General features: G+C 45.3%; 1 protein-coding gene and 1 pseudogene across 2 annotated transcripts in view; both read left to right on the plus strand.

Annotated features, from left to right (window-relative positions):
- LOC310850508 (actin, alpha skeletal muscle-like) overlaps window positions 1-405 on the plus strand; it is a 1,007-nt gene extending 602 nt beyond the window's left edge. The window contains exon 2 of the mRNA XM_083752025.1: window positions 2-405. Within this exon, the coding sequence (XP_083608151.1) occupies window positions 2-274 (273 nt within the window). The 3' untranslated portion in view covers window positions 275-405. The remainder of the gene's footprint in view (window position 1) is intronic.
- A 2,706-nt stretch (window positions 406-3,111) lies between these two features.
- On the plus strand, window positions 3,112-4,768 carry LOC310850804 (actin pseudogene; annotated as a pseudogene). Its single transcript has one exon. The product of its transcript is annotated as an actin pseudogene (transcript).
- The last annotated feature ends 5,236 nt before the right edge of the window (window positions 4,769-10,004 follow it).

Genomic DNA, 10,004 nt, shown 5'->3' on the forward strand with positions numbered 1-10,004 from the left:
TGACCCCACCATCCGCAGCATGCTCTACAGCAACGTGTTGCTCTCAGGAGGTTCCTCCCTCTTTCCGGGATTAGACGAGAGGGTCTTTAAAGGACTCGAAGCTCAAGTCCCTCAAGGGGTGCCCATAAAGGTCATAGCACCCCCAGATCGGTGGTTCTCAACATGGATCGGGGCCTCCATCATTACATCCCTGAGCAGCTTCAAGCAAATGTGGGTCACTGCTTCTGACTATAGAGAGTTTGGACCAAATGTTGTCCAGAGAAGGTGCTATTAAGGAGGACTTGGGATTTTACATCACATACTATACCTGTAAACAACCATCAACAGCTACAGCTACTTTAAAGCAATGCATTCACCTCTTTCAGAGGTTGAAATAAAAATGCCTTTGCAGGTTCTAACAAGTCACATGAGGTTTGTGTCAATCATTTCCTTGCCCACTTGCCTTAAATATGGCTTGATTCTTCGTGGTCCTACCAGGGATGGGGTAGAAATTCATTCAGTCCACATTCTGCTGTGGACCTACCTAATTTGCTCACCTTGAATCCAATACGCGAACTAAAATACAGCTCTCCTTTGAAATCCTCATTTCTTGGACTGTTGTGTTGCATTCTCCAACTCAAAAAAGGTATGCAAAAAGAATATTAGGAAAATGTGATACAGAAAAATGTATATATTACTGAAACAGCATGTGAAGATACATTGTGTTAGAAGACACTGCTTCCAAATGATTATTATTATTTATTAAATTTATTAGTCCTTTTTTTGCCATGGCAACTTACAATATTTTAAGCAAAAAATAAACTCAAACATACATTAAAAATGGCGTTAAAAATCTAAATGAAAATACTTTTTTTAAAAAAAATAGATTAAAACATCCCACCCACCCAAGAAAGCCATAGATAATTTGCCTGGTGCCTAAAGCTGTGTAATGATGGATAACCAGGTGAAGCTCCTTGGGGCGAGCATTCCACAAACAGGGAGCCACCACTGAAAAGGCTCGTTTTCGTGTTGCCACCCTCCAGACCTCTTGCACATTTATTAGGAGAAAAGCATGCAAAAATGAGCATTTGGGGCGAACTTGATCTTCATTTTTTAAAAAGCAAAGTGATGTGGGAATATGTCAAATTGAACTAAAGAATGGAAAATGAAAAACTTATAGATTCTCCCACCCCTAAGACCTTGAGTGGTCTGGGAATCCGACCTTGGAATGTCGTGATCATTCTTCCCTACGGCTCCCAGGAAAGAGTTTGGGTTCCTCTGCCCTTTGAATATCTCAAAAAGGTAGCCATATTAATGTTTGGGAAAGGAGAACTGACTTGTGCGTGTGGCCCTGAACTGCAGCACAACGGTGGAGAACCTGTGAACCCTCCAGATGTTGTTGCCCTCCATCTCCCAGCAGCCCTAGCTAGCATAGCACATGGTCATGAGCTATGGGATTTGTTTTTGGTTTTTTTATAAAATATTTATTAGAGTTTTACAGAAAGACAAGTACATACATACAACAAAAAGAAAAAAGAAAAAACCAACATAGCCAAAAATGCAAAAAGATTACAGAAAACAGAAAATACACAAAAAAATCATCAAAAAAGATATAAAACATAAAAAAGGAAAAGCCCAATTTTTAATTTTATACTTATTTAAACCTCTTTCTTGACTTCCTCACGCCTCCTTTTTTTTGTGTTCCCCTTTACCCAATCAAGTTCAGCAAATCCTTGCCCTCTTTCAAATCTCATTAATGATTATATAATTCTGCCTATTATGTCTCCGATTTTTCTCCTTTTAACTTAATCGCTTATACCATATTGTTTAAATTTGACATAATATAACTCTAATCTTTACCCTTTTTTTAAATTCATTTTTACATACTCTTTCTAACTTTGTCACTAATGCCATATTATTTTTATATCCAACATCATTTTAACATTCATAAATTTTGCAATGTTTCTGCAGATAGTCTTTAAACTTCTTCCAATCCTCTTCCACCGACTCTTCTCCCAGGTCTCGGATTCTGCCAGTCATTTCTGCCATCTCCATATAGTCTATTACTTGCATCTGCCATTCTTCCAAGGTGGGCAAATCTTGTGTCTTCCAATGCTTTGCGATGACATGAGCTATGGGATTTGGAGTCCAACCACATCTGGAGGACTGCAGATTCTCCATCCCTGATGTGCCATTATATCTGAACGAGACCAGTGCAGTTGGGTTGTATCCAATGTTAGTCCTATTCCAATTTAACTGATAGGTTTTTATAGACATGGACAACTTAGGTCCATTAATTACAATGGAGTCATTCTTAGCTTTGTATCTTGCTTCAAAAGACAAGAGTCATGATATCATTATAATGAGACTTAACTGGCGTACTAGGTGTGGAGAACTTAAGACTAAGGGCCAAACACAGCCCTCTAAGCCCCTCAGACCTCTTGTCTTCAGAACTCTCACTAGGCCACACCCCCTTCTCCCCAGGCCACACCCCTTCATTGGTCCTGTTTCACACCCTGTGTGTTTTGAATGGCTGGAAAATGTCGTTGAGGTCTGATAATGTATTGTCTGGACAGAGGCATGTGTGACTGTGTGTAGAAACTAGCCTGTACAAAGGTAAAATTGGATTTGTGGCTCTCCCAATTTTGACTCTGGCCCCACCCACCTCTTGCATGTGATCACCTCCCAAAGGTTGCACAGAAGTCCTGGGGCTCAAAAATGTTCCCTACTCCTACTACCATAAGTTTATCTGACCATAATATACATATCCTCTGGGAAAACATTGAACCAGTTGCCCTTTATTTACAAATGAAATAAATGTTAGCTACATCTAACAAGGTGTCTGAATCATCACACTGATTTTAAGGATGGGTTTGTTTTGACCTTTAAAGTTGGTAGTAGCCAACTAAGTTCTAATCAGAGTAAGTGTCTTGAAATTGATGAACCCATATCATGGCTTTTGATTTCAGTGGATCTGCCCTGAGTGGGATGAACACTGGACACAACCCAAAAGGACATTTTCTTTATAATGCCTTTGCTTTGTAGGGTGAAATATAACTCTTCCACTGATGTGCCATTTCACTGCCCCTTTTTGACATCACGATGCATTTCTGATGTCATCTTAATGACCACCTCCATGTGGGCTGAACAGTGAAGGCAAGAATGCAAACAACTGTGTTGTGTTAGTGAGAGCTTTCCAAGCTGGTGTGGGAATTTCACAAGGGGTAAGACAATGGTTCAGACTCCATTCTTAACTGGGCATTTGTGAACAGAAAATCCTTCCTGATATTCCAGGCTGTCCGGGAGGCAGAGACACCATGGTTCCCCATGTCCATGGTGCTCTGAACCTTCCTTCTTGAGACGGGAATTGAAAAACAGCTGTTCATCAACTCTGAACACCCATTTCTGATGCTCTTTGTCATCCAAAACCATCTTACAGTTTCTTGGAGGAGAATCTGTTTCCCGAAGCATATGCAACATGTTTGTATATTTAAAAAGCCACTAGAGGAACGGGAAAGGGGGGAAAGTTCCCTTTTTGTGACACTTAGAGATCTAGAATATTGATGGCCCAGTGTTCCATCCACAAAGAAAGACGGTAAAGTGGTTGAAAAATCCTGCTCCTTCATCTTTGGGCATGTCTCACCACGCAAAGGCAGATCTTCCAGCCGTCATTATTGACAATGGGTCTGGGCTATGTAAGGCAGGGTTCTCTGGAGAGCAGGCACCAAGAACGGTTGTTGCTACAGTAGTCGGCTACCCCAAGTCGCAAGCGATCATGTTTGGGCCTGTCCAAAGGGAGTCTTATGTTGGCAAAGAAGCCCAAGCCAAGAGAGGTATCTTGTCTTTTAAATACCCTGTGGAACATGGAATAGTAACATCCTGGGATGACATGGAGAAGATCTGGAGGTACATCTACAGACGTGGGCTCAGAATAAGAGCCCACGAGAGACCCGTGCTGGTGACAGAGGCCCCCCTGAACCCAGTGCCAAACAGAGAAAAAATGACAGAGATCATGTTTGAGAACTTCCATGTACCTGCCATGTTTGTGGGCCTGCAAGCTTTGATGGCCCTCTATGCCTCCGCTCGCACAACAGGTTTAGTCTTAGATAGTGGAGATGGCGTCACTCTCACTGTCCCCGTCTACAAAGGCCATTGTCTGCTTCATGCCATTTCCAGGATGAATTTTGCCGGCCGGGATATCACCAGGTACCTGACGACGCTTCTCTTAGAGAGTGGCCACAGCTTCTTGAGCTCTGCCGAGAAGGAAATAGTGAAGGACATCAAGGAGAACCTATGCTACGTAGCTTTAGATCCTGACTATCAAAAAGGCAAAACCTTGGTTCATAAATATATCCTCCCAGATGGAAACCCTGTCCAAATTGGAGACCAGCTCTTCAGAGCTCCAGAGTCCCTCTTTAAGCCAGCAGATGCAGGACTTTCAGCACCAGGAATTCACCAAATGATCTTGGACAGTATTTCCAACTGCGATGGGAGCATCCACCAGAGCATCTGGAGGAACGTGATCATGGCGGGTGGGTCCACACTCTTCTCTGGCCTAAGGGAACGGCTTCTGAAGGAGCTTCGAGCACTTGCACCCAAAGGCATGCCGGCGAAGGTGGAAGCACCTGCAGATAGGATGCACTCTGTTTGGATTGGAGCGTCCGTGCTTACCAGCTTGGCTTCTTTTAGAGACATGTGGGTGACCCAGCAGGAGTACAAGGAGGTTGGCCCGACTGTATTGCAGAAGAAATGCTTCTGAGATGAATTAATGGCCAACTAGAAAAGAAGGGGGGGAAACGACACACACACACACACACACACACAACCAACAACCAAAAAGAAAAATAGTCAATCGGAACAGCTGGGGAGTGGCTAGTAAAACTTTTCACAAAGGATCAATGTGTTGCAGTTTTATATAGCATGGTAAGAAAAGGTCCCTTGTGTGTTTGCTTAAAGAAAGACCCCTTGTTTGGTATATTTTTGACGACCCTGTTAAGTTGTTTTATATAAGCTGGGGAGGAGGGGAGTGTATTTAAAATGGCTAGAATGGCAAAATTGTTTGTTTGCCAGACTTTTAAACCCCAGAGAGTCAACCACCTTAGATTCTACAGTATGCCCACAGGGCCTTGGTTCTTTGCCATTCGCCATAAATATCCAGAGAATATAAAATGAACCAATAATGCAGAATGGGGTTTCGCTGAGCTTTGCCCCAAACAAAGTGAGAGAGATTTGAATAGTATTATTGCAGAGTATTGCAGTGCCTGATGCGAGCGACTCCCCCCCCCCCCAAGCCTGTCGATTCAGAGCAAGGATGAAGAAACCTTTACAGCCTGAGGGCCATATTCCCTCGTTGGCAAGCTTCTGGAGGCCACATCCCTGTGGTGGATGGGGCCAGAGGCAAAAAGTAGGTAGAGCTCTTCTTTGTACAGGGAAATCCAGAGGTTTCTGTGTACATCCCTAGCACATATACATACACCCAGTGCTGGGTTATCAAATAGGCAGAGTAGGCACCACCCTATGGGCCCCATACCCTTTAGGGGCCCCACACATCTTAGGGGCCACGTGACAACGGATCCAAATAATATTGAAAGAAAATTATGTGGGTGCCTGCTCTGCCTATTTGGTAACCCGGCACTGGTAAGAAGCAGGGTCAGGATGTGGTGTGGTCTGGAAAAGGAATTGTGGCTGGATAAGGGACATGGCCTAGGGATGGACCAGAGGGACCAGATCGAGAGGTTTGGAGGGCTACATTCATTTCCCCACCCGTCAAAGTTCCCCATCCCTGCTGAAAGTGAAGTTTCAGAATGAAGAGATTAAGCATTTGGAAAGGGAAGGTTCAGTGACACACTTCATCGTACGGCCTTGAGGGCCAAGGTGAGCTCGGGGGCTGCTGCCTTGCCAAGCTGATCGGTGCACCTTTGCCAGGGCTGTCATGAAATCCGATTCGGTGGCCGGCGGCCTTTTGTTCTCCTTCGGCGTGTTACGTTTTAGCAGCCCCGCTGGAAACGTGTAAACAAATGAGGTACAACTGTAGCCAGTTTAAATATTTTACAGCTCACTGACTTCCATATGAGAGGGGATTTACAGGAGCGTACGGGGCTCGACTCCTGCGCTGGTAATCGAACACAGAGGCAAATCCAAAACACACCACCTTGGAAATTTGACACAACGGAGGAGCTCGACACTGGAGTTGAGGGAAGCCTTGGTTTTGGCTGCAAAATTTCGGCTGTAACGTACTCTCTGCACTCACACCTTGCTTAGGGGTTTCCCATAAGCATCTGGTTGGCCACTGCAAGAACAGGAAGCTGGCCAGGATTGGCCATTGGTCTGATCCCCTATTTTAATGTAGATCCCCTTCATTCTGTGGTGACTGGTCCATTAGTGCCAACAGGGCATTTCTCCACCAGTCTGCTCTCCTTGCTTACAACCAGCCTGGTGGGGAAGTTCATCAGCTTCCTCCTGCTTAGTCTCAGTGTCACTCCTTGTAGAACTCAGAAGGGTTCAAAATGGGCAGGACAAAATCAGATTCAGTTTTCTCTGCCTGCTATTCTTTTCTAGTTGGCCATTAATTCATCTCAGAAGCATTTCTTCTGCAATACAGTCGGGCCAACCTCCTTGTACTCCTGCTGGGTCACCACTGGCACTGTGGGTTAAACCACAGAGCCTAGGGCTTGCCAACCAGAAGGTCGGTGGTTTGAATCCCCACGATGGGGTGAGCTCCCATTGCTCGGTCTCAGCTCCTGCCAACTTAACAATTTGAAAGCACATCAAAGTGCAAGTAGATAAAATAGGTACCGCTCCAGCAGAAAGGTAAACAGCATTTCCATGTGCAGCTCTGGATCGCCAGAAGCGGCTAAGTCATGCTGGCCACATGACCCGGAAGCTGTTCATATCTGTGGCTGGGTGTCCCCAGATCCTAACCCTACACCACACTGGCTCTCATTCCTGCCAATGGACCTTTGCCTTGCTTCGGGAATGAAAGAATAACAAAATTTCCTCAAAGGGAAAGATGTGTGAACGGTTGTTGTTTTTCAAGAAATTACGATGATTGAATATGAATATTTTACACACCCAAGTTCAAAACATTGTTTTTCTTGGATGCCTCTGCCGCCTTTCATTACAGAGCAACCTGACGTTGCATAACTGAGACGTATCCCCTTTCACATCTGCGGGAAAAGGAAGGCTAATGAGTCCCGGGAAAGCTAACTCGCTGCATGTGTGGTGGCAGGGGCGGGGGGCAGAGAGGAGAGACGACGGCGCTCAAAAATGTTTCCAAATTAAATATATATGTATCTAATAGTTACATGTAACCACTTAATAAAACCTTGGTAGCAGAGAGGGACGTGGGTGGCGCTGTGGGTTAAACCACAGAGCCTAGGACTTGCCGTTCAGAAGGTTGGCAGTTCGAATCCCTGCGACGGGGTGAGCTCCCGTTGCTCGGTCCCTGCTCCTGCCAACCTAGCAGTTCGAAAACACGTCAAAGTGCAAGTAGATAAATAGGTACCACTCCAGCAGGAAGGTAAACGGCATTTCTGTGCGCTGCTCTGGTTCGCCAGAAGTGGCTTAGTCATGCTGGCCACATGACCGGAAGCTGTACGCCGGCTCCCTTGGCCAATAAAGCGAGATGAGCGCCACAACCCTAGAGTCGGTCACAACTGGACCTAATGGTCAGGGGTCCCTTTACCTTTACCTAGCAGAGAGTGGACCAAAATGAATGTGTAGCGCCGCTCAATGTACAGACCCCGGTAAGATCATAAGGAGAGCCAGGAGCCCATCTGATCCAGCGTCCTGTTCTCACAATGGCCAACCAGATGCCTGAGGGACGTCTGCAAGCAGCACCCAAACACAAGAGCAAGGGCTTCCCAGCAACTGGTATTCAGAAGCAATCCTGCCTCTGGCTATGGAAGCAGAGCATCATGGTCCCAGCATACATCTCTTTACACTTGATTACTTTGATATGCATTTCCCATTTTATTGCCATTCAACCAGTATTTGCTATTTCTACATAAGAAGAATAATTTGCATCTCTCCACCACCAATCCTTGGGGATGATTTTGTGTCTCGCAGCACCGTAGTATTTTTAGTAGCATGTCATGAAGGGACATAGCGCACTGTTAGAGCATCTGCATGCATGTGGAATGCCTCCGGTTCAATCCCTGGTGTCTCCAGGTAGCGCTGGGAAACTCTCCAGTCTGGAACTGCAGAGACTGACTGCCAGCCAGTATAGACAAGGGATGAGAGACTTGTGTGGCCCTCCAGGTGTTTTTGGACTCCCATCAGCCCCAGCCAGCTTGGCCAATGCTCAGGGGAGATAGGAGTTGCAGTCTAACAGCATTCCAAGCATCACAGATTTCTGATTCCTGGTGTAGACCATTGGTGTTCAACTGGTATAGACCTATGACTCACCTCTGGCTCCCAGTCTCCAACACCCGTTTTCACATATTCAGTTTTGATTTGTACTTCGCAGCACTAATAAGGCATTTTATTAATCCTAAAACGGCCATTCGCATGGCAATATGCATAGGGTTAGCATAGCGATACTTCTAAGTGAAAACAGGTGGTTTTTAAACTTGTTCTTAACCTGAAGGCTGGGAAGCTGTTGAAAACGAGAGGTTTTTATAGAAAGGCTCACTCACAATGTTAGCAAGGGACCTGGGCTTGTTTGTTCTTCCAAATCCCATTCCAGTGAAGGGAGATGCTAGAAAAAAGCTCTTGCCACTTGTGGAAATTGAGAAAATGTCTCCTCAGAAGAATGTGGTTTGGCCCAGCCCATACCCTCCAACATTTCTCTGATGAAAATGGGGACTTCCCAAGGAAAAGTGAGACATTCTGGGATCAAATCAGAAACAGTGATGGCTTCTGTAAATCCAGGGCTGTCCCTGGAAAATAGAGACACTTGGAGGGCCTGCCAGCCACTAGATATAGTGCCCCTTTCATTTGGTGAGCCTTAGCTGGAGTCCAACATGGCGGTGAAAGCTTTGTTGTGACCCACCTGGGATGGCCTCACAACCCACCTGTGGGTAGACAGTACTGAGCTAGTCTGACTTGACATAAGGCAGTTTTCTGAGTTCCTGGTGCATCAGCCAAGGATGCCTCTCCAAAGCTGACAATATGAAGCAGGTGGTTGTCTGCTATTACCTTCAGTCCTGGACATATTTTGAACAGATTTGGTTTCAATCTGATAATGCAATCAGTTTGATCTGGGGTTGTTCAAGTCTTAACCCAAACAAGCCTTATGTTATTGCAAACGTTTTGACCTCAGTTTTTGATGTCACAGGAAAGCAATGCGTTGTCAAAATGTGTGTGTGTGTGTGTGTGTGTTCATGCGCGCACATTAAATTCCCCCAGCCCCCCAGCCCCAGTAGCTCCAAATGGCACACACCATGAACATTGGAGACTAACCCTCTTTATGTTTTAACAGTCAAGTGGGAATTCTCCTGCTCTCAGCCTGTTCCAGCTGGCATTGTGCTTCATCGAAGCTCTAATATCAGTGTTGCCTGTAACATTTCCAACACTTTCAGGGACGGATTACGCAAAACTAAAACAGATCTTTCTGCTGTAGGGATTGCACAGCTGCTGATATTACAAATATTGCGGAGTGGGAAAGTCCCTTCTCGGCAAGAATTCATCCCGTGCATGGTTCCCTTGACTGCCTGCCATTAAATATATCTCTATATTGGGAAAGCTCTTGATAGGGGAGCTCCCAAAAGCAGCAGATAGTGTTTGAGCATACCCAGCAGTTATGGAACACATGGCTGATGGATTTCTGGTGATGGAAAGAACCAGGGAGTATCCTATAAGGGGGCAAGAATCTAGCCGGCCAACCATGAATAGGAGCACTCCACACAGCAACATGCACTAGTACAGTACTACTACTAGCAGTAGCAATAGCAGTAATGAAATGATACAACTGGATAGCTCAGTTGGCTAGAGCATGATGCTGATAACGCCAAGGTTGCGGGTTCGATCCCCGTGTGGGACAGCTGCATATTCCTGTATTGCAGGGGGATTCTATGAAATAAGTA

The sequence above is a fragment of the Podarcis gaigeae genome (assembly GCF_964106915.1).
Source record: "Podarcis gaigeae genome assembly, chromosome: 8".
Taxonomy (NCBI): Eukaryota; Metazoa; Chordata; class Lepidosauria; order Squamata; family Lacertidae; genus Podarcis; species Podarcis gaigeae.